The 24,894-nt window shown below is 47.5% G+C and overlaps 1 protein-coding gene across 1 annotated transcript; it reads left to right on the top strand.

The window, feature by feature from the left end:
- Window positions 1-850: 850 nt before the first annotated feature.
- On the top strand, window positions 851-21,812 carry cplx3a (complexin 3a). The gene is made up of 3 exons (XM_038784274.1): window positions 851-1,263; window positions 12,557-12,644; window positions 21,451-21,812. Exons 1-3 carry the CDS (start codon window positions 1,103-1,105, stop codon window positions 21,673-21,675), a joined length of 474 nt encoding a protein of 157 aa, XP_038640202.1. The 5' UTR covers window positions 851-1,102; the 3' UTR covers window positions 21,676-21,812.
- Window positions 21,813-24,894: the final 3,082 nt, after the last annotated feature.

The following is a 24,894-nucleotide window of genomic DNA, read 5'->3' as shown; positions in this document are numbered from 1 at the left end:
AAAAGCCAGCAATTTAGCCCAGTGTGCTAAACCAGCCCCTCCTGAATTGGTTTAATTTTGTTTTCAGTGCCTTTTTTAATCTCAATAATATTCTAGATTGTGAGCTTTGGGAGTTCATACAGGTGTCCCATCTGGACTGCACCCCCCCCCCCCCCCAATGCACGGTAGCATTGTGGATAGCACAATCGCTTAACAGCTCCAGGGTCCCAGGTTCGATTCCGGCTTGGGTCACTGTCTGTGCGGAGTCTGCACATCCGCCCCGTGTGTGCGTGGGTTTCCTCCGGGTGCTCCAGTTTCCTCCCACAGTCCAAAGATGTGCAGGTTAGGTGGATTGGCCATGATAAATTGCCCTTAGTGTCCAAAATTGCCCTTAGTGTTGGGTGGGGTTACTGGGTTATGGGGATAGGGTGGAGGTGTTAACCTTGGGTAGGGTGCTCTTTCCAGGAGCCGGTGCAGACTCGATGGGCCGAATGGCCTCCTTCTGCACTGTAAATTCTATGTAAAAAATAGGTTCCTGAAAAACGTGTGACTTTCTTTGTTCGTTGAACTTCAGCCTCCTGCTCCTGATCTTGGAGTGGGGTGGTGATGTGGGTGTGGGGGGGGGGGGGTGTACAATCTTGTTCCGTCTCTATCACCCCCCCCCCCCCGCCCCCACCTCCTACCCAGGGCATGTGGGGGTAGATAACGTCGGAGGGTTCACATGGAGTCACCGCCCCCAACAGCGAATCTCAGGCAATTCATCATCAATCCTGGGAATGCAGGTCATTTGAAAGCGCCAGGAGGCAAACTCCATTCAGTTTTTTGTTGCTATCTGGGGGACTGAGAGCAGTGACTGGCTGCCGGGGGAGAGGGCAGAGCTGGGGAGGGGGAGGGAGGAGGGAGGAGGAGAGTCAGTGCGCTGTCCACACAATCTCTAAATCTGGTCCATGCAGCCGGGCGCTGTCCACGCAATCCTGGTGCTGAAACTTCCTCCCAGCTACACGGTGCTGTTCCCGGACGGTCGACAGCGCAGCCCCGCCACCACCACCCTCCTTCCCTTACCCCCCTCCCAGGAAAGAGACGGCGAACTCCCCCACACCCCCCCAAAAAAAACAGCACCACCATGGCTTTCATGGTCAAATCAATGGTCGGGGGGCAACTGAAGAACCTGACGGGGGGTCTCGGAGGCGAGGAGAAGAGCGAAGGGGAAAAATCCGAAGCTGCCGCCCAAGGGATGACCAGAGAGGAATTTGAGGAATATCAACGGCAACTGGTGGACGAAAAGTAAGTACCTTTTATTTGTTAAATCTCTGAAATCCCTCCACCTTCCCCAGTCAAAACCTGCCCCCAAACCCGCAGGTACGCTCAGACAGGAATTAAATTGTGCAGTGGTAGGCATTTAAAGACACTTTCTCCCCGATTCACTTTCCCTTCACCTCCGTCCCGGTGGTTCCAGGAAACACCGAGGAGCCCCTTTCCCCAAAATGTCACACATCGTCCTAAAAAAAAAAGCAACACATACGATTCTATTGATAGTCAGTGTAAGAATCGACTACCGTTTTTTAAAAGGATTAAACAGTTGGGGTTCTCTGTCCCTGTGTTTTCCTATCTAGACAAACAATTGAAGATCTTAGAAAAGCTGTTTTGCTAATGTAATCGGGCGTTCGAGAAATTGAGCCATAGAAACGACAGGTACAGGATGGTTGAGTTGGTGACATTTGTTATACTTAATCAATAAATACTTAAAATATTTTGCAACGCTTCAAATGTCTCGCTTTTGACGTCAGCCTCAACTTTTTATAAGTTGGAGAACCTTTATCAGAATGATAGACTCTTACTGTTTGGCCATTCGGCCCTTCGTTCTCTGTGCAAGAGCTATCCAAACTGGCCCCACGCCTCAATTCCACCCCCGCCTCCAATAGCCCTTCACGTCATCTGCAAGGACAGGTCCAATTGACTTTTGAAAGTTCCCACGGAATCTGCTTCCGCTCCAATTTGAGCTTTTTTTGAGTTCCTGATCACCACCTCTGTGTGAGGTGGAGGCGCAGGGGGGGAGGGGGGTCTCAATTCCGCTCTTGTTTTTTGTTTCGCCGGTTCTTTCAAACTTTTGACCGCGACCCATTCTCCAGAAGAAACAATTTGTCAATATGCACTCTGTCACAGCCCCACGACATTATGAATCAACGTGCAGCTGCAATATTCCATCAAATCTCTTCTGTATCCCCTCCAAGGTCTTAACCTCCTCCCTGAAGTCGGAAGTATGCAGAGGATGTTGCACCTTTCCTTTATACCCCATAATGCAACTACGGTGCTGTTTTATCTGTTTAAAAAATATTGAAAATTGTGTACGAATTTCACCCAATCTCCTCTCAGGGTTTATACATCTCTCAATCAATCAGACCATCACACTCAAAGTTACTTTTTTTCGCCCAGTCTCTCAGTGTTCATGTAATAGCTGATGGCAAATATCCCATAGATTAACTTTCTATTGAAGTGTGCTATTCCATACTGTGGTTTGCACTTAGCTGAGTTTATTTGTACAAAGCTGTTTCCTTTCACATGTTTCATTCAAATAATTCATGTGATATCTCCAGGAGGAAAACAGGGAACGCACATCGGGGCTACACTGTGCGAAATAGATTCCTGATGTGACACAATTTGGTTTTGGTATGAGGGTCAGCGATTGCATTTTTAATTACATTATTCCACATTCTCAAAGAGTGCCAACCGCCCAGTGAGGTTTATCTGATACATTCCCAGCAGTCCGCCTTTAAAGCTATGGGGTTGATGATGCATGGAACCGAGTTACCACAGGCCTTTTTGATTCCATCTGATACACAGATGGATTTGTGGAAAAAACCCTGTAGCTTTCGCGTGATAACACGGAAACATATGTGCCGCATTAATTGCCAATAGAAGAGCAAAGATTTAAAAAATGTCTTACTCAATCTGTTCTAGGTCAATGGCAACATTTGCCAAATCTGATTTGTATAAAACAATTAGAATCCCCTCTCCCCGTGCTCTTAGCAGCGGATTAAACCAGTTGAAGTGTGTTAAAATGTGAGGGTGGGCAATGAAATCATTGAACCACACCTTGTCTTGATGGTGACCTTGCCTTGATGGTAAGCTTGTCTTGATGGTGACCTTGTCTTGATGGTGACCTTGTTTGATGATGACCTTGTCTTGACGATGACCTTGACTTGATGGTGACCTTGTCTTGATGATGACCTTGTTTGATGGTGATCTTGTTTGATGGTGACCTTGACTTGATGGTGACCTTGTCTTGATGATGACCTTGTTTGATGGTGACCTTGTCTTGATGATGACCTTGTCTTGACGATGACCTTGACTTGATGGTGACCTTGTCTTGATGATGACCTTGTTTGATGGTGACCTTGTTTGATGATGACCTTGTCTTGACGATGACCTTGACTTGATGGTGACCTTGTCTTGATGATGACCTTGTTTGATGGTGACCTTGACTTGATGGTGACCTTGACTTGATGATGATCTTGTCTTGATGATGACCTTGTCTTGACGGTGGCCTTGCCTTGTTAGTGTTCAAAGAGAGTCCTGCCGGAGGACAGACATCTTGGGAGAACTTTATTTTACTTACTTAAATCAAGAGTCAACCGCATTGCAGTGGATCTGGAGTCACATATAGGCCAGATGGTAGATTTCCTTCTCTAAAGGGAACTCCAGAGAGGGACAATGGTTTCATCATTAGATTTTTAATTCCAGGTTTTTGTTGAATTCAAATTTCACCATCTGCCATGGTGGGATTCGAACTCCGATCGCCCACAGCATCGCCTTGGATCTCTGGATTACCAGATCCAGTGGCAATACCACTGGCCAATCACCTTCCCCTTCGGGGAGGCTTCAAACATGTTGGCAACGCATTTTTTTTAGGCTCAATGTTGAGTGGTTACCATGGGTTTAGGGTCTGGGGGTGGGAGATTAACTCCAGATTGCAGTGTCTATGACAGGGGTGGGCAAACTTTTCCGTGCAAGGGCCACATTCAGAAATTCACAATTCACAAAGGGCCGCATAGTATATTAAGTAAAATAATTACTTCACCCGGTTATGATTCTGGGCGCCTCATATAGAACATAGAACACTACAGCACAGAACAGGCCCTTCGGCCCTCGACGTTGTGCCGAGCAATGATCACCCTACTCAAGTCAACGTATCCACCCGATACCAGTAAGTAACCCAACACCCCCCCCCCCCATTAACCTTAAAAAAAAATTAAAAAAAAAAAAAAAAAATTAAAAAAAAAATTTTTTTTTTTTTTTTAATGACTTGGTGGGCCGCAGAAATACCTTTGGCGGGCCGCATGCGGCCCGCGGGCCGTAGTTTGCCCACCCCTGGTCTATGAAGTGGCCAAACAATGTATGTTAGATAGTAAAATGTGTTTGTGTGTGTGTTACCTTGGCTATGGTCGAAGAGTGTGACTGGAGTGAGCTGGTTAGCTAGTGAATGGGGAACCCCAGTCCCCTCTCCTGTCCAAACACCAGTTACTGGATCCAACGTTCAAAGATATCAACGATGAAATAGATGCTTGATCCACACAATTTATGGGATTAACCAGTTTCGCCTACGATTCTAGCTGTCCAGCACCTGGGCAGTTCGGGGGCGATATGTGGCTTTCAGGAATAGTTCCAATACGCCTATTGCTTGAAAACCGACAACAATTTAATTCCAATCCCCATCCTTAAATCATTATTTACATGTCGAAGGATCGTTCCAATCGATTTCATGAAGTTTCAAGTGCCCAGCAGAGGGAGGCGTGTTCTCTAACTCAAACGCAAGGGCAAGTTTCGGGGTTTTTTGCAGGGTTAGACTGAACGAAAGATTCGCATTCCCCTGTTAGAGCGAGATCACAGAAGGCAAATTAAAATTGCCTTTGGTTCTTCACTGAAAGTTGGCCGTTCCAATCTATGAAAAGGCCGTTTCGAAGAAACAGGGGCTATTTCCGGATTGTTGCCGTCATGTCTCAACTATACAAAACAAGTTAGTTAGAATACTGATTCGAGGCTCACAGAATTGCGCCCTCTCCTGTTTAAACTTGCTGTATACCGGCTTCCCAATGTCAAAACCTCGGCTTGGAATGTGGGAATATTTTTAAATTTTAATAACTTTTATTGTCACAAGTAGGGCAGCACGGTAGCATTGTGGTTAGCATAAATGCTTCACAGCTCCAGGGTCCCAGGTTCGATTCCCGGATGGGTCACTGTCTGTGCGGAGTCTGCACGTCCTCCCTGTGTGTGCGTGAGTTTCCTCCGGGTGCTCCGGTTTCCTCCCACAGTCCAAAGATGTGCGGGTTAGGTGGATTGGCCATGCTAAATTGCCCGTAGTGTCCTAATAGTAAGGTTAAGGGGGGGAGTTGTTGGGTTACGGGTATAGGGTGGATATGTGGGTTTGAGTAGGGTGATCATGGCTCGGCACAACATTGAGGGCCGAAGGGCCTGTTCTGTGCTGTACTGTTCTATGTTCTAGGCTTACATAAACACTGCAATGACGTTACTGGGAAAAGCCCCTAGTCGCCACACTCCGGAGCCGGTTGGGGTACACTGAGGGAGAATTCAGAATGTCCGATTCACCTAACAAGCACGTCTTTTGGGACTTGTGGGAAGAAACCGGAGCACCCGGAGGAAACCCACGCAGACACTGGCAGACTTCGCATCGACAGTGACCCAAGCCAGGAATCGAACCCGGGACCCTGGCGCTGTGAAGCCACAGTCCACTGTGCTACCCTGCCGCCCAATTAACACTTCTGCTGAAATGAACATTAACATCTGTCATTGTGCAGTTTATTTACAACGTGGTTGTGTCATGATTCGATAGCCAGACTGCAGTAACATCGAGCTGCACTGAATCAATAGATTTGATCACTATTGATCAGACCGGCCCAAGTGCTGCCACAAACAGTATGTTTAATAACAAAACCACAATGAGATTATTGCCTGTTCGAGAGAGAAAAGGTTACTCCCAAATATCAGCATGAAGTCGGGAACAATATTTTAATCATGCGGTTCCAGTCCAAACCTCTGTCTTCCACATCAACATATTTTGACAAGTGTTTAAATCATTAATTATGGATTTCCTCAGAGTTTGAGTTTGGAGCAACTCAACAGCGACAAAGCTGCGGAGGCCTGGAATCATAGAACGTTTACGGCACAGACAGAGACCACTTGTCCCATCGCGTCTGTGCGGGGCGAGAAACAGGCCCCACTCCCAGCCCCCACACCCCACTTTCCATTGTTCGGTCCACAGCCTTCATGGCACTGGAGGGGCTTATCCAGAAATTTGTCCAACGTGTTGAGTGTTTCTTCCCTTCCTACCCTTTCAGACAGTGAGTTCCAGACCCCTACTACCCTCTGGGTGAGGCATATTTCACTCATCACCCCTCTCATCTTTGCCGCCAGTTGCTGACCTCTCGGTTGAAGTAAATAGGACCTTCCCATTTCGACTCTATCCCAGCCCCCTCACAGTTTTCTACATCTGAATCAAATCTCCCCTCAGCCTCTGCTGTCTCCAGGAGAACAATCCTAGGCAGCACAGTAGCACAGTGGTTAGCAATGTTGCTTAACAGTTCCAGGGTCCCAGGTTCGATTCCTGGCTGGGGTCTCTGCAGAGTCTGCATGTTCTCCCCATGTGTGCGTGGGTTTCCTCCGGGTGCTCCAGTTTCCTCCCACAGTCCAAAGATGTGCGGGTTCGGTGGATTGGCCATGATAAATTGCCCTTCGTGTCCAAAAATATTAGGTGGGGTTACGGGGATAGGGTGGAGGCGTGGGCTTAAGTAGGTTTCTCTTTCCAAGGGCTGGTGCAGACTCGATGGGCCAAATGGCCTCCTTCTGCACTGTAAATTCTATGATTCTATCCAATCCCTCCTCGGAGCTGCTATTTCCCAGCCTGGTAACATCCTGGTAAATCTCCCCGTGTCCTCTCCTGTGCATCGTCTGTACAAAAGGCTGAGCCTCATCACTTCCTATCAAGTGTGTACTTACACCTGAAAAATAGTGCTTGACGTAAAAACAGGCCTGGAGGAGGCACCCATGGGGACAGAAACAGCATTTAACATTTTGTTTGCCCTGTTTCTCCCCCCCCCCCCCCTCCCCCACCGATGCTGCCAGACCTGCTGAGTATTTCCAACACTTCCTGCTTTTATTTCAGATTTCGAGGAGCCGCAGTATACCTGCTGTGGAACCTGAAATGAATGTTAGACTTCCATTTTAGCCCCTGGAATCCATTGACACTGGGAAATAATATGTAAGATCATAGTGACTGATTATGAAGTCATGCGGAAGGTCGGCACAATTTTATACAACATGTTTTGTCCAGCAGAACAGCTGCAAGCTGACCTGAGTTATTATAAAAGGCTATATTAAAGATTCTATCTCGAAAGTCTGGACATATATTGGACAACTAATGTTCCAGCTGTGCACTAATGTTCCTGCCCTTAATTGCCAAACTCTTACAGAGTCATAAGGAGTCTGTAAGGGGTGCTATGGGGGATATGGTGGTTGGGAGAGATGCCAGCATTTATCTCAGCAACGCGGAGACAAAATACTTCCCCACTGACCAAATGACATGTGTGGGTTTTGAAGTATGATACACCACATCATGTATCTAATTAAAAAGCTATAGGTACAATATCGGGTTTCAGGTATTGATTTATACAGAGCAATATGATGCATTGGACTTTGTCTTTGGCTCTGCTGAGATTAATAATTGCGATAGGGGCAAGGAATGGCCCTTACAATTGCCTAATTATACTCACTGCACAAAGAAAGTTGAAAAGACTTTGTTGATTTAAAAATATATACGGGGAAGGGTCCCACTGGTGGCTGCCTGCCGCTCTGAGTGCATAGCAGCTTGTGTAGCTGTGCCCGTCCTACAGCTGGCGGGCAAGACCCCCTTGATGCCTCCATTAATGAATGAATGGAAATCGCTTATTGTCACGAGTAGGCTTCAAAAGAAGTTACTGTGAAAAGCCCCTAGTCGCCACATTCCGGCGCCTGTTCGGGGAGGCTGGTCCGGGAATTGAACCGTGCTGCTGGCCTGCCTTGGTCTGCTTTTAAAGCCAGCGATTTAGATAACCATCCACACACCCTCCCCAATGGGTCGCACTGATGTGACAAGGAAACCTATTCCAGAGTTCCATAGGAGGCAACCGGTTAAGCAAGTGTAGGTTTCCCTACTGACACCCCAGCTGAGGCGCGGCGTAGAGCAGGGACGTGAAGGAAAACTTAGGAAAGGATACTTCAAAATGGTTATTTAATACAAGTGCATAAATAGCTTCTAATGGATCTCAGCGATTGTCTGAAATTGAACTTAGCAATGGGTAAGAAATGAAGCAATGCTTCAAAAGTATGAATGCATTTTAAGAGCTAGCTTGGATCCTGTAACATAATCAGATGTGAACAAAATCAAACAATATGTTAGCATCAAGTGGTGAAGACCAAGAGCAAATGGGAGGAGACGTTGGGGAGGGAACTAGGTTAGGGGCTGTGGTGTGAGAGATGCGGCAGGCTAACACAAATAGGTTGGGGGCTGTGGTGTGAGAGATGCGGCAGGCTAACACAACCTCCTCCTGCATGAGGATGAGCTTGATTTAGTTCAAGGTGGTGCACAGGGTATACGTGACTCGGGCGAGGATGAGTGGGTTCTTGCCGGGGGTGGCCAAAGGGGGTGAGAAGTGTGGGCAGGGGCCGGCGAATCATGCGTCTATGGTTTGGGGCGGCCAGAAGGTGGAGAGCTATTGGAAGGCGGTGTTTGGGATGCTATCTAAGATAGTGGGGGTGTAGGTGAAGCCAGACCCGATGGGGTGACGATTTGTGGTATCCTGGAAATGCCGGAGGGGAAGGGCCTTGCTAATTGCCCGGGGAAAGATCCTGATATATTGGAGGTCAGACATGCCACCGGGGGTGACGGCTTGGCTGTGGATTTGTACAACTTTCTCCGGTTGGAGAAGATTAAGTTTGAGTTGAGGAGGCCAGAGGAGGAATTTGAGCCGCAGTGGGTGTTCATCTTAAAATAAATTTAGAGTACACAATCAATTTCGTTCCAATTAAGGGGCAATTTAGCGTGGCCAATCCACCTACCCTGCACACCTTTGGGTTGTGGGGGGCGAAACCCTCACAGACACGGGGAGAATGTGCAAACTCCATACGGACAGTGACCTAGAGCCGGGATCGAACCTGGGACTTCGGTGCCGTGAGGCAGTAGTGCTGACCACTGTGCCACCCTGCTGCCCAGTGCAGTGGGTGTTCATGACGTTATTTGAGGAGTTGCCATCGTGGGAGGGGATAAAAGGGTAAAAATTGTACAAACTGTGGATTGTGATTTTATGGACTGTGTATTTTGTATTTTGATGTTGCTATATGTGTTTGGAATAAAACACCTAACAAAAAACAATATTTGGCAAGGTACAGTTGGACTATATCTCATTGTACCTCCACATTGGTCTTTCAGATCATTGTGATCTCATCGTGCCAAGAAAATTGTCATTGAAACCAGACCACAATGCTGTCACCAGAGTCACAGAGGAAATCATTTTCATTCATTCTAAGTCACTGGTTAAACTTAATTGATTCAACAAAAATGACTTGGAACGTAAGCTCGGGAAACACTAGTTTGTTCTAGACTCTTGATGAAGACCAGAATAGTCCACCTTGATTGAGTTAAAAAGCTGGATAATACAGTAAACCTGACCTTCAGATAACACGTTAACAGCAGTTTGATCAGCATCCACAAGAGTGATGAAAAAAAGCAGTTTAATGTTTCTGGTATTACTCATGAGAACTGGCATGGCTTTGGAAATGCTAAAGGTTTTTCCCTTTCCAATCCTTCTTAATCAGTTGCATTTTTATTGACTTTTACAATGTTATTTGATATATTAGCAAATTTCCTGTATCAATTCTGCCTGAAGCATGGTCATAGAATCCATGAATCATAGAATCGCTACAGCGGAGAAGGAGGCCGTTGGTTGTAGTGTTTAGCAGCTAACGTGGCCTGACTCTTTAAGATGCTCTTCAAATATTTCCCTTGGGGAATAGAGTTGCCAACTGTGATTAAATATTCCTGGAGGTTTCAACACATGACTATCCCCAAGCTCCAGTTATTAGTCGACCAACACATCCATCCTTGTGACGTGCTGCCTGCCTTTCTACGCCAATTGGAAAGAAAAAAGACTCATTACCCAATTGAATGATGCTTGACTTTCAGCCTAACCTTCTTTCTTTCCCCCATTGTCAATAGTTTTTAGCTGGTAAAGAGAAGTGTTCAGAGAAAGTGACAAAACATCTATTTTGGAATGTACCAATGATTGCACACAGGGTTTCACACAGCAGTGTCCCAAATTTGATCTTCAATTCCTGAATACTCCAGGCCAATCAAAGAACAAATAACAATACAGCACAGGAACAGGCCCTTCGGCCCTCCAAGCCTGTACCGTCATGATACCAACCTTGGTCAAAACCCTCAACACTTCCTTGTGCCGTATCCCTCCATACCCATCCTATGCGTGAAAAATCCGGGACTTTTGGCAAATCTAATGGGAAAATGGTCTAAAAGGTGGAGCTCAGGTAATTGTAGTTGCTGGTAAATTTCAGGTAAAATATCTGCCTTTATTTTGTGGGACTGTTTTGCATCTGTGACATGGTTATTTACCAAAAAAAGATTCCTTTCTCCTACTTACAAAGCCAATGCGTAGAGTGGACAGGGCAAACTCTTAATCCATCTCCAAACTTGCTCCAAAAACCAATCGAATTCAAACTGAATCCAATTCATGGTCTCCACAAGAGAGGCGTGCGAGATCCAAGCTGACAGGAACAGGCATTCCACCTGATCGCACGCTTGTTCCTACCCCTGATCTTAGCCATAGGGCCAAAAAGCAATTAATTGAATTTACATTCCAGCATAGTGGGATTTGAGCCTGTGACTGCAGAGCATTAGCCTGGGTTCCGAATCCAGGGACATTAGCACTGCACCAGATAGTCATTCGCACATTTATCATAACTGAATTAATATCTCAGTTTAACTAGTGCCCACAGGAACTTTACACACCGAACATGAAGAATAGCACGTTCGGGAATTGCCTTTCTTCAGTTTCACATCCCATTCCCAACTTTCCCTCGTGCTTGTCCGACTGTGAAAGACCATTGGGCTGGATCTTACAGCTTCCTGTGGGGTGAGGGAGGTGGGATGAGAAATGGGAAGTCCGGTCCCTCCCTCCCCTTCCATCTGACCACAGTGGATCAAGAGTCGGCTGACCAATTAGCAGCTGCCCGGCAGGAAAGATGGCCAATTAGCATTGGGAAAAGGGGGGGCACCGCGCCCAATCAGGCGTCTGGAGTGAGGGAGGTGGGGGTTAGGCTGTGAACTGGAAGTCAGTCACCGCCACCCCAAAATCCTCCCCCCTCCAGCCCCTTCCTCTTTCCATCTTTGTTACGTCAACCTGGACACAGTGAAGAAATAAAGTCTAGAAAAATCCAATAGCTGTCACCTTCATGTAGGCTGCTACATGCAGCCATGGCCCTATTCTCAGCCTTTCACATCCGCCCTTGCGTCAACTCCACATGCCTGGTACAAGTAACCCCGAACATTCCCCCCCCGCCGCCCCCCCCCCCCCCCCCCCCCCCCCCCCCCCCCCATGTGCCCAGTGAAAAATGGAGTGGGCAATGAAAAATTGGGGTCAGTGGGGTTTTTAGCAAGCTCCATAGCTTGATTAAATGTTTTCTTTTTCAAAATAGCGGGTGGGCTTCTGAGTTCGACACCTGGTACATCTTCGTTATTCTAGGAGACTGACAGGCGGACGCAGGATTGCCAACCCAATGTCACCCCGCTGCATTATACCTGAGTGCGGGGGGGGCGGGGGGCACCGATCCGCCCGATTGGTGATGGTAGAACCCAGCCCCATTTCTCCTCCTAGTATGGTTCAGATGGGGGCACTGGAGACGGCGCAGGAAAGATTTATTAGAATGGTACAAAAACTGGGAGGTTATATCTGTCAGGAAAGATTGAGCAAGCAGGGATTTTTTTTTTCGGGATGAGGGAAGACAGAGGGGCACCCTCATCGAGGTCTTTAAGGGTTGAGAGATGTAGAGGAGATGAATCCGCTCGAACGAGAGGCCAGAATTGTCGGCAAACCCATAAAATTAAGACTAATCAATCCAATAGGGAATTCAGGAGGAACATCTTTACCCAGAGAGGGGTGAGAATGTGGAACTCTAAAACACAGAAGTTGAGGTAACTAATTCAAGGGGAAGCTAGATAAAGACATGCGGGCCAAAGGGATATGTTGATGGGGCACAATAGAGAAGGGTGTGGGGAGGGTTATGTGGAACTTGAAGACCGGAATGGATATATTGGTACAGTGGATGGTTCCTGGACTGTTCATCTCTTGCATTAGACTGGAACTGACTGGACAGATGTAATTCTGGGTTCTATCCTGGGGCACATTCTGACTTACTACAATCAGAGCAACACGCAAGTACCTCCTAATACTTTCTTTAAACGCTGGATCTGCTAACTATAGATATCAAGTGGCTCTATATATATATTTAATTACAGGATGGAGCGTGATGCCAATTTTGCTCAAAAAAAGGCAGAACGAGCAACATTGAGAACACATTTAAGGGACAAGTACAGGCTCCCAAAGGTAAGGTACTTATTTTCGTAGTGCTAATAATATCAATTGGATCATTTGGTTCAATATTTCTGGAGTTTATTAGGATAATGTTGTCACTGTTCAACTGCACAGGTAATATGTTCTGACCTGTACTGTTGCAATGCATGTACTTAATGTCCTCCTACTACATTTCCCTATGCGCATTTTTAATGTCACTATTAATTGTAATCGTTGGAAACAATAACCCCACAAATCTTTTATTTAGAATTCCTGGTGGACCTAATGATTCTTGTTTTAGGTTTTATTGAGCAATGCACTCCCTCGTGAGAACATGAGACAATAGGTGAGGAACATTCAAGATCACTCATTCCTCCAGTATCTCAACTCGCTATTCAACTAGCTGGATGGATCCAGGACTGGCTTGATCATAGAAGACAGAGGGTAGCAATGGAAGGGTGTTTTTCCGAATGGAGGTCTGTAACTAGCGATGTTCCGCAGGGCTCAGTTCTGGAACCTCTGCTCTTTGTAATATATATAAATAACTTGGAAGAAAACGTAGCGAGTCTGATTAGCAAGTTTGCGGATGATACTAAGATTGCAGGAGTTGCGGATAGTGATGAAGATTGTCAGAGAATACAACAGGATATAGATAGGCTGCGAAATTGGGCAGAGAAATGGTAGATGGAATTTAACCCGGACAAATGCAAGGTGATGCATTTTGGTAGATCCAATTCAGATGGGAGCTATAAAATAAATGGCAGAACCATCAGGAACAAAGAGACACAGAGAGATCTAGGTGTGCAGGTCCACAGGTCCTTAAAAGTGGCAGCACAGGTGGAAATAGTGGTAAAGAAAGCATCTGGCATGCTTGCCTTCATAGGACGGGCCATCGAGTATAAAAGCTCGAAACGTATGATACAATTATATAAAATGTTGGTTAGGCCACATTTGGAATACTGTGTCCAATTCTGGTCACCGCACTACCAGAAGGACGTGGAGGCTTTGGAGAGAGAGTACAGAAAAGGTTTACCAGGATGTTGTCTGGTATGGAGGGTATTAGCTATAAGGAGCGATTCAATAAACTGGGATTGTTCTCCCTAGAGAGACGGAGGCTGAGGGGCGACCTGAAAGAGGTTTATAAAATGATTAGGGGTATAGATAGGGTGACCAGTTGGAGGCTTTTCCCCAGGTCGGAAATGTCAATTACAAAGGGGGCACAAGTTCAAGCTGAGGGGTATAGGTTCAGTGGAGATGTGCGGGGAAGTTTTTTTACACAGTGGGTGGTGGTGGCCTGGAATGCGCCTCCAAGTGAGGTGGTTGACGCAGATACGTTAGCGACCTTTAAGACATATCTGGATAGGTACATGAACAGACGGGTTATAGAAGGATACAGGCGGTTAATCTAGATAGGACACGTGATTGGCGCAGGCTTGGAGGGCCGAAGGGCCTGTTCCTGTGCTGTATTGTTTTTTTTGTTCTTTGCACTTTTTAACCGCATATCGAATCCCACCTTTCATTCCATTTCCTCACCTAGTAGATCATTCTAAATGTTTATGAACACGTTGGGGACTTTAAAAACAAATCGATTTTCAGCAAGTTTTTCAACTATTCAATAATGTGTCCCCTTGTCCTACTGGTCTGTCTTACCTGGACTCATTGTTTTAATGAGGACATTAAGTACATGCATTGTTTTAACACGTCACACAGGTGGACAAGGTTCCTCTTTAACTATCTTTATTCCATCTCACAATGCCTGTGCTACTCTAACCTTTCTTCAGACTGACACGTGGAGAAAGACTGGATCGACTGGGCTTGTACTCACTGGGGTTTAGAAGAATGAGAGGGGATCTCATAGACACATATAAAATCCTGATGGAACTGGACAGGCGAGATGCAGGAAGAATGTTCCTAATGTTGGGGACATCCAGAATTAGGGGTCACAGCCTGAGAATAAGGGATAAGCCATTCAGGACTGAGGTGAAGAATCTCTTCTCTCAGAGAGAGCTGGTTTAGCACTGTGGGCTAAGACAGCTGGCTTGTAATGTAGAACAAGACCAGCAGCGCGGGTTCAATTCCCGTTCCAGTCTCCCCGAACAGGCGCTGGAATGTGGCGACTAGGGGATTTTCACAGTAACTTCATTGAAGCCTACTTGTGACAATTTTATGATTATGATTATTATTAGTTGGGCAATGATGTTGGTTTCTTTATGCCCATGTCAGGTGTAAGAAGAAGAATTTGTTTGTGAATCAAATATGCTTATAAAATATAATAATAATCTTTATTGTCACAAGTAGGCTTACATTAACGCTGCAATGAAGCTACTATGAAAAGCCCCTAGTCGCCACATTCCGGCACCTGTTCGGGTACACAGAGGGGGAATTCAGAATGTCCAATTCACCTAACTGCAGGTCTTTCGGGACTCGTGGGAAGAAACCGGAGCAGCCGGAGGAAACCCACGCAGACACGGGGAGAACATGCAGACTCCACACAGACAGTGACCCACGCCGGGAATCAAACCTGGGACCCTGACGCTGTGAAGCAGCAGTGCTAATCACTGTGCTACCGTGCTGCCCGTATGAGTAATTCAGTAATAAATTTGAGCTAAAAATATAAGAAATAGGTGGAGTAGGCCATACATTCAGTCGAGCTATTTCAACCATTCAATAATATCACTGCTGATCTGATCTTTGCCCGATCCACTTTGGTATAGGTCACCCAACCAAGCCGCTGCCCCCGGTGGCGATGCCGACCGCCGCTCCTATAGAATTTGCCACCATGCAATCAGAGAGGCAAAGGCCATGACATCGGCCATCCTCCTCTCCATGAGCTCTGGCTTCTCTGAAACCCCAAATATCGCCACCAAGGGGTCCAGGTCCACCTCCTCCTCCACTGCCCTGGTTAAGACCGCGAACACTCCCGCCCAGAATCTTCCCAATTTTTCGCAACCCCAAAACATGTGTGCATGTTTCACTGGCCCCCCCCGCCCACACCTCTCACTCTCATCTGCTATCCCTTGAGAGAACCCACTCATTCTCGCCCGAGTCATATGCACCCTGTGCACCACCTTAAACTGCATCAGGCTCATCCTTGCACAGGAGGAGGTCCTGTTTACCCTATTCAGTGCCTCACTCCATACTCTCCAAATGATCTCCCCGCCCAACTCCCCTTCCAATTTCTCCTTGTTCTTCACCATCCACTCACCTCCCTGCTCCCCCAGCACTTCAGAAGTACTTGGGAATGCCCTAAGATTGTGGTTTAATCATTTAGAACTTAGAACAGTACAGCACAGAACAGGCCCTTCGGCCCTCAATGTTGTGCCGAGCAATGATCACCCTACTCAAACCCACGTATCCACCCTATACCCGTAACCCAACAACCCCCCCCTTAACCTTACTTTTTAGGACACTACAGGCAATTTAGCATGGCCAATCCACCTAACCCGCACATCTTTGGACTGTGGGAGGAAACCGGAGCACCCGGAGGAAACCCACGCACACACGGCGAGGACGTGCAGACTCCGCACAGACAGTGACCCAGCCGGGAATCGAACCTGGGACCCTGGAGCTGTGAAGCATTTATGCTAACCACCACGCTACCATGCTGCCCTATAAAGAGTTCCATCTTTCTCTGTTTTTAACAGGTTGGTGAAGGACCCCATGACCACGGCAGATACACAAACTACATTAGATACTAATTATTATTAGTTATAATCAGGGACAAAATGACTTCCTATCCAGCAAGATAGGATGTGAAAGCTCGTGTGCAATGAAGTCGTAGCTGGTCAACACTGCGAAAGGGGAGAAAATGATATTCTATCAATTGAATTAAAAGGTTAAGATCAGAGGTTTAATGGTTTAATTCACCCTGTCAGGCCATGCCTGGTGTAAGTTTCGAATTAACCTAATGGAGGGGACTGGGGGTGGAGGGGGGGGGAAGGTGTAAGACTATAAATAGGATGCGAAAGGTCCATCCAGACGATTATTTCAAAGTAAACATGAGAGTAGATCTAGGAAGACAGATTCACACTTGGGGAGAAGCAAATTTCGGATCAATTTCTCTTCCCACAGAGTGGTCAACATTTCAACAGTGCCTTCGGGTAAGGAGTGCAATTGAAACGCTGGTGGAATTTAAGAGTTGGACGTGATGATAAGGGGACCATTGGCTTTTCAAATTGAGTGAAGAAAGGTTATCCCCTGTACAGCACAGGAACAGGCCCTTCGGCCCTCCAAGCCTGCGCCGACCATGGTACCTACAGAAACTAAAATAGTATTTACTGACAGACTTCCTATCCTTCCATTCCCACCCTATTCATATATTTGTCCAGATTCCTCTTAAATGCTGATATCGTACCTGCTTCCACCACCTCCCCAGGCAACACGTTCCATACGCTGTGTAAAAAAACTTGCCCCGCACATCTGTTCTAAACTTTTCCCCACGCACTTTAAACCTATGTCCCCCTAGTACCCCACTCTCCTACCCTAGGAAAGAGCATCTGACTAGTTTTAATCTGGCCTGGCACTCATTTCAAGCTTAGGATGTTTGTAATTGCATTAACTCTTCAAATGAGACTTCAAAACATTTACTTTTAGCAGTGAATAGAAAATTAATATCTGTACAGATAGATGTTACCAATAGAAAATTAATATCTGTACAGTCTTGTCTCTGCTATCTTTGGGCAGCAGGGTAGCATGGTGGTTAGCATAAATGCTTCACAGCTCCAGGGTCCCAGGTTCGATTCCCGGCTGGGTCACTGTCTGTGTGGAGTCTGCACGTCCTCCCCTGTGTGCGTGGGTTTCCTCCGGGTGCTCCGGTTTCCTCCCACAGTCCAAAGATGTGCGGGTTAGGTGGATTGGCCATGCTAAATTGCCCGTAGTGTCCTAATAAAAGTAAGGTTAAGGGGGGGGGGGTTGTTGGGTTACGGGTATAGGGTGGATACGTGGGTTTGAGTAGGGTGATCATGGCTCGGCACAACATTGAGGGCCGAAGGGCCTGTTCTGTGCTGTACTGTTCTATGTTCTATGAGAACATGTTGCCAAATCATTTGCATGAAACATGCAAACATATGAAAAAAGCAGAAGGTAGTGCATGGAGCAATGGGTAGAGACATGAAGGATATTGGAACCAGAAGGTACAGGTCAGGAGTGTGATGGAATACTCCCCACTTGCCAGGATGAGTGCAGCTCCAGCAACACTGAAGAAGCTCAATACCTTCCACGTCAAAACCCCTTGTCTGATCAGCACCCCACCCACCAAACTATACATTCAAAAGCACCTCCACCGACACACAGTGGCAGCCGTGTGCCATCTACAAGATGCACTGCAGCAACTCGCCAAGCCCCCTTCAACGCACCCCCCAAACCTGCAGCCTCCACCACCCAGAAGGGCAAGAGTAGCAGACAGGCAGTCACATGGGAACCCCACCAACTGCACGTTCCCCTCCAAGCCACACACCACCCTGACTTGTAACTATATCACCGTTCCGTCACAGTCACTGGGTCGAAATCCTGGAATTCCCTCCCTAACAGCACTGTGGGTGTACCTACACCACATGGATTGCAGTGGTTCAAGAAGGTGGCTCACCACCACCTTTTTGAGGGCAATCAGGAGTTCGCAATAAACGTTGGTCTCGTCAGTGAAGCCCACATCCTATGAAAGCGGGGAACAATGCAAAACTTTGATTTAAAAATTCAAATTGGCCAAATTGTCTGCAGGTCGTCCGAAACTATGGAAGGCAGCAAATTCGGAGGACATAGCTCAAATTGCAGTGATTTGATGAAACATATGTCATCAGAAGAAAGTTGACGATGCCAGCGACACTGACATTCCATGAAAGATGTGCAGGATGTTATGGGCCAGGGCTCAGACACCCCAAAGTGGATTATGAAGCTGACCTATAACCTTTACGTTGAATTAGGCTAGGATGAGCACAAGAGCCTTCCCTTCAGGTGGATTCATCAGACTTCCTGGGCACTTTTATCAAAACAAAATTTATTATAAGAATGTAGTTAACATACATAAAATGTTTATCAAGAATTTGTTATCAATTACAAACATGGAAAAATACACAACAACTACAGTAACCCATGTATATAACTCTTAATGAATCCCCCTTAGTAACTGTTCCAATTCAATACAAAATCCAATAAAACCCCTTTCAAGGGCGTGGCCCAGCACACTGTAATCTCACTTGAATGGGACTGGTCCTTTCCCGGAGATTCTGATCGAGTTGCAACCAGCAGATTCAAAACTCCTTCCGGAAAGCAACTCTATCTTTAAAGTTACCAAGGCAGTGTGCCGCACCCAATGTGCTTTCAAGTTCATTGGAACAGCTTTAAAATAAAAACAGGGAAAACAAGGAAACTTCCTGCAGTCCAAACCAACAAACCGAAAATGAAACCAAAACACTAAACCCTCTCTCACCTGACAGCCACAGCCCAGCTCCACCCACAGATAACATCACTGAAGCCATGTGGTAAGACAAGACCTTTCTTAAAGGGACACTCACGTGACAAGGGTAGGTGGGATTATGGGGATAGGGTGGGAGAGTGGGCCTAGGTAGGGTGCTCTTTCGGAGGTGCAGATTCGATGGGCTAAATGGCGGCCTCCTGCACTGTGGGGATTCTGTGGAAGAGACACATGAATCTCGCAATCGTAGGTTGAGTTTATTCATTTATAATTAGTCAGTATTTTTAATAGACTTAATTAGAATCACGGTAGCATGGTAGCACAGTGGTTAGCACTGTGGCCTCACAGCGCCAGGGTCCCAGGTTCGATTCCCGTCTTGGGTCACTGTCTGTGTGGAGTCTGCACGTTCTCCCCGTGTCTGCGTGGGTTTCCTCCGGGTGCTCCAGTTTCCTCCCACAAGTCCCGAAAGACGTGCTGTTAGGTGAATTGGACATTCTGAATTCTCCCTCAGTGTACCCGAACAGGCACCGGAATGGACTTTTCACAGTGACTTCATTGCAATGTAAGCCAATAAAGATTATTAAATTAAATTAGATTGAAGTTATTTAAAAATAAATAACATTGCATTCTTGCGTTTAGGAGGTGGCCATTTGGCCCATCGAGTCTGCACCGACCCTCCAAAGAGCGCCCTACCTAGGCCCACTCCCACCCTAACCTCATAACCCCGTCTACCCTGCACATCTTTCATGGAATGTCAGCGTCACTGGCTTCTTGTCTTCCTTGAGATCCTCTTCGCCTCTCCCTGTTTGTGGCCCTGTCTGAGCTCCACAATTAGACGGCCATCTTGTAAACCTTCCCCCACTGACCATATATTTTGTAAGCTCACCTGGGGTTGGGGATTTTATCTCTCGTAGAATGCCATCTGTCCATTGCTTCAGATCATTAATCTTTTTCAATGTAATTAAAACGAAAGGTCACGGGATCCTGGACTCATCCATCCGGGACACAGCTGGAACATTCGCCTCAATTTTACCATCCAGAACCCCTACCCCCAGCCTGATGGATTGGAGGCGGCCAGGTGATGGAGAGAGAGATTTCCCCAATCCTCTCTGTGCCCCAATCGGAACGACTGCATTTTTACTTTGGAGAGGAGCGAAAAGACAAATGTCCTCCTGGCGTAGAAATGCTCCCCTTGGATGCACAAGCTTCATCTGCCCCAGATCACCATCCACCCAATTGTGATCATCTCTGAAACCCCGCACCCCCCCCCTCGCCACATCCCCTGAATTCATAGATTATCATAGAATTTACAGTGCAGAAGGAGGCCATTCGGCCCTTCGAGTCTGCACCGGCTCCTGGAAAGAGCACCCTAACCAAGGTCAACACCTCCACCCTATCCCCATAACCCCACCCAACACTCAGGACAATTTTGGACAGTAAGGGGCAATTTATCATGGCCAATCCACCTAAACTGCACATCTTTGGACTGTGGGAGGAAACCGGAGCACCCGGAGGAAACCCACGCAGACAAGGGGAGGACGTGCAGACTCCGCACAGACAGTGACCCAGCGGGGAATCGAACCTGGGACCCTGGAGCTGTGAAGCAATTGTGCTGCCCACAATGCTACCATGCTGCCCTGATGCAAAGATGCAGTTGGGGGGGGGGGGGGGGGGGGGGGGGGTAGCGTGTATCGGGCCAAAATAGGCAAGGCTTATCGAGAACTTGAGAATCGCTGAAAAAAGACGCTTTGTCAAAGCTTTTCAATCAGCCACCTTACTGTACGAAGTTCTCGTTTCCCTGGCATTTGCATTGTGGAGATTGTGCTGATGAGTGCAGGGCGAAAAACTTCGACAAGGTGTCTTTTTCCAGCCATCCTCCAGTTCTGTGCGCCCCGACGACTCCTTCGAGAGAACAATGGGCTGAGAGTTCGGATGAAGAATGAGCATCGTCCGATCAGTAAAATGGAGAAAGAGAGAACGAACCTTCTCCTATTAGAAATCTTTCAGGAGCTGAATGTTTAAGTTTGCGGGAGAACTGCCGCGAGTGTGTTTGATGTATCGTGAAGGGGGAGGGCGCAGGATCCCGCGATTGAGAAGCTAATTAAAAGGTAGTCCAGCACCTGGAGCAGAAGCAATCTCAACCTTGTTATTTGACCTTGAATGTCAAGTTGAACTGATGTGGATAGTAATTTACTGAATTCAATCCCTGTCAAGGCAGACGTTGCCTTATTTGGCCTATTAATAACCAAGGCAATTAGCTTCTTGCTCTCCTTACAGCTGTTCATATGTAATCATGTATGTTTGTACAGAGGAAATTGGTTGCGTTAAGTCATTAAGTCGAAGCGCGAATTTATGTGACAGTCAGAGAATGAACTGTAATGAGTCAGACTTCAAAGCGTGGTGAACGTTTCAATGAATCTTTCTTCCCAGAGCGAATTGGACGAGAACCAGATCCAACTGGCTGGCAACGACGTGGAGCTGCCCAAAGAGCTGGCCAAAATGATCGAGGAGGATAACGAAGAGGAGGCGGAGAAGGACTCTGTGTTGGGACAGCTGACCAGCATCCCGAACCTTGACCTCGACACCTTGAAGGACAAGGCTCAGGCAACTCTAGAAGACATCAAGCAAACGGCTGAAAAATGTTGCATCATGTGAGCAAAGAAAAAAAAAAAGGGGGACTGCTTCTCGCAACGTTCACAGCCAGGCGGAGGAAGGATTGAGAGTTCCCGTGACCTAAAAAAAACAAAAAAGTCACAGCGAATAAAATGCAATAATTGTTTTGGCACAAATTAGCTGCAGTTTGCAAAACTTTGGCTTTACAATTTACGCACCAGAGAATAATTCATCAGAACATAAACAATAGGAGTAGAGTTAGGGTCTGGCGAATCTGCTCCGCCATTCATTACGATCATGGCAGATTTCAAGTTCAGTTCCATTTTCCCACCCACTCCCTATACCACTTAATTTCCTGAGAGATAAATCATCAATCTGTCTACCCCAGCCGTAAAAATTCAATAATGGAGCATCCACAATCCTCTAGGGTGGAGAATTCCAAACATTCACAACCCTTTGAGTGAAGAAGCTCCTCCTCTCATTCCGAAAAATGATCGGCCTCCGTATCCCACTTAAGCCCACGCCTCCGCCCTATCCCCATCTTAACTTTTTGGACACTAAGGGCAATTTAGCATGGCCAATCCACTTAGCCTGCACAACTTTGGACTGTAGGAGGAAACCGGAGCACCCGGAGGAAATCCACGCACACACGGGGAGAACGTGCAGACACCTCACAGACAGTCACCCAAGCCGGGAATCGAACCTGGGACCCTGGTGCTGTGAAGCCACAGTGCTAACCACTGTGCTACCATGCCGACCTGAGCTCTGGTTTCCGTTCCCGGACCCAGTGATGCACTAAGGCAGGCTTTCATCCATTTCCATAGCTAGTAATTCCTGGAACAGGTCGCTAATCTGTTGCCGGAGGTTTATAGCTTTAGGCGCGTCACTCCACATCAAGCATGACTGACCAGGAGTCTCTCCCACTCTTACCACCGGCCATTGACGTGTTTGGCAGGTTGACACGCTCAACCTGTTTGGCCACATTGTGAACGCACCTTCCTTGGCCGTCAAGTCCTGGGGTGCAACTTGAACCCGGGGATTCTGACTCAGAGACGGAGGCACTAACCCACCGCACCACAGGACCTCTTCTGGATTTCTTTGCTTCCTATATATCATTTTGCAAGACTGCGCAATGCAGGCTTGAAATACCTGAAGATGGGACACAAATCTTGGTTAACAGATGTCGCTTCCCCTCTATTGCCCCAGTGATAGGGCAATTCACTGTCAGAAAATGGTCATTGTGACAACAATAGGCTAACTTTACTTAATTCACAAGTTGCTTAGTTGTTTTGCACTGCAGACTAATGAATGAAAAGCACAGTAACAATGGTATTGGATTGTTCCCCTCTGTCCATTTCCAAAGGAGAGCCTGCTGTGAATCAGAATGCCCGTTCGATAGTTGATGCACTAATTAGATGATGCAGGAGGCTTTTACATTTTTTCCCGCAGGTTGTGGGGGTTGCCGAGAAGGTCAACATGTGGGTCTGCCGTCACATGTAGGCCAGGCCAGGTATGGTCGGCGGATTTCCTTCCCTAAAGGACATCAGTGAACCGGATGGGTTTTTAATGACGAGAGGTAGAGTGGTGGGTGGGGACTCCCTCATTTTCCCAACTCTGCCCCAATCAATGCCGAGCTGGATTTGCCTTCTCACCCCACAGCCAATTGAGATCACTAAATGGGTAATTAATGTCCACTTAAGGGCCTCACCACATCGCCACACCATCAGGGGTATTCACCGAATGGTGGGCTCCCAAAGTCCAAAGATGTGCAGGTTAGGTGGATTGGCCATGCTAAATTGCCCCTCAGCGGCCAAAAGGTTGGTGGGATACTGGGTTACGGGGATAGGGTGGAGGCGTGGGCTTAAGTAGGATGCTCTTGTGGCGGCACGGTGGAGCAGCGGTTAGCACTGCTGCCTCAGGGCACTGAGGACCCGGGTTTGATCCCGGCCCAGGTCCCTGTCCACGTGGAATTTGTACATTCTCCCCGTGCTTGCGTGGGTCTCGCCCCCCCCCCCCCCCCCCCAACCCCAAAAGATGCACACACTGCATGGATTGGTCAAGCTAAATTGCCCCTTTAATTGGGGGGAAAAAATAATCGGGTACTCTAACTTTATTTTCAAAAAGTGGGGTGTTCTTTCCAAGGGCTGACGCAGTCTTGATGAGCCAAATGGCCTCTTTCTGCACTGTAGGGATTCTATGATTGTCCGATCAAGCGGGAAGCTCAAAAGAAAGTCAGGGCTGCTTGGAGGCTTCTTGGGGTGGGGGGGGGGGGGGGGGGGGGGGGGGGGGCGGAATTGTTCATGTTAACCATCATGTGCACATGTGCATGATGCAGGAAAAGTTATAGTGGGAGGGTGGGGGGGGGGGGGGGGGGCACGGGGGGCTGATGGCGGTCACACATTGCCAATCAGCAGCTGCCAACCTTTCCCAGGATTCAATGTGACTCAACCCTATCAAGCCGCAAACCTCAAAATCATTGGCTTATGTTCCAGCTTTCCACCTCTTCCAGTGATTTGGACACCCACTGGGCTGTTTAGCACAGGGCTAAAACGCTGGCTTTGAAAGCAGACCAAGGCAGGCCAGCAGCACGGTTCGATTCCTGTAACAGCCTCCCCGAACATGGGGCCGTGATGTGGCAGCTAGGGGCTTTTCACAGTAACTTCATTTTAGGGGCTGGTTTAGCTCACCAGGCTAAATCGCTGGCTTTTAAAGCAGATCAAGCAAGCAAGCCAGCAGCATGGTTCGATTCCCGTACCAGCCTCCCCGGACAGGCGCCGGAATGTGGCGACGAGGGGCTTTTCTCAGTAACTTCATTGAAGCCTACTCGTGACAATAAGCGATTTTCACTTCATTTCATTTCACTGGAGTTCAGGCCTCTGGCAGATTTCGACAAGAGGTCGGGTGGCAAGATGCGGGGGAGTGGAGAGGAGGCGGGGATGGGTGGGTGGGTGGGGGCATAGTTCGAGGGTGAATTGGGTCATTCCTAACCCTGTCCTTGTCCACATTCACTTTATGACGGCTGGTCACTGGATGTCGAATGGGAGCAAAGAAAGCCTAATGATTCTCCTCTCTCCACCCCCCCCCCCCAACCCCAACCCCCCCCCCCCCCCCCCCTCCCGCACCTTGCACCACCCAGGGGTCCATATCCCTGGTTGGCGGAAGACCAGTCAGGTTTTTCAAATACTCCGTGAAATCTCTGATCTTTTTTCCCATGTGCTGTTCCTTCTGGTACGAATAAATTATAAAGCGGCTCAGTAGTCA

The sequence above is a fragment of the Scyliorhinus canicula genome, chromosome 24, assembly GCF_902713615.1.
Source record: "Scyliorhinus canicula chromosome 24, sScyCan1.1, whole genome shotgun sequence".
Lineage (NCBI taxonomy): Eukaryota > Metazoa > Chordata > Chondrichthyes > Carcharhiniformes > Scyliorhinidae > Scyliorhinus > Scyliorhinus canicula.
Note: the sequence above shows the minus strand (reverse complement) of the source record. Positions and strands in the feature narration are given on the sequence as shown.

What these genes read in the sequence shown, in the direction of transcription:
- cplx3a (XM_038784274.1), top strand. Translation starts at nt 1,103, where the DNA reads ATGGCTTTCATGGTCAAATCAATGGTCGGGGGGCAACTGAAGAACCTG. An exon ending in CGGCAACTGGTGGACGAAAA is followed by an intron (nt 1,264 to 12,556) that starts GTAAGTACCTTT and finishes ATTTAATTACAG; the next exon opens with GATGGAGCGTGATGCCAATT. An exon ending in ACAAGTACAGGCTCCCAAAG is followed by an intron (nt 12,645 to 21,450) that starts GTAAGGTACTTA and finishes CTTTCTTCCCAG; the next exon opens with AGCGAATTGGACGAGAACCA.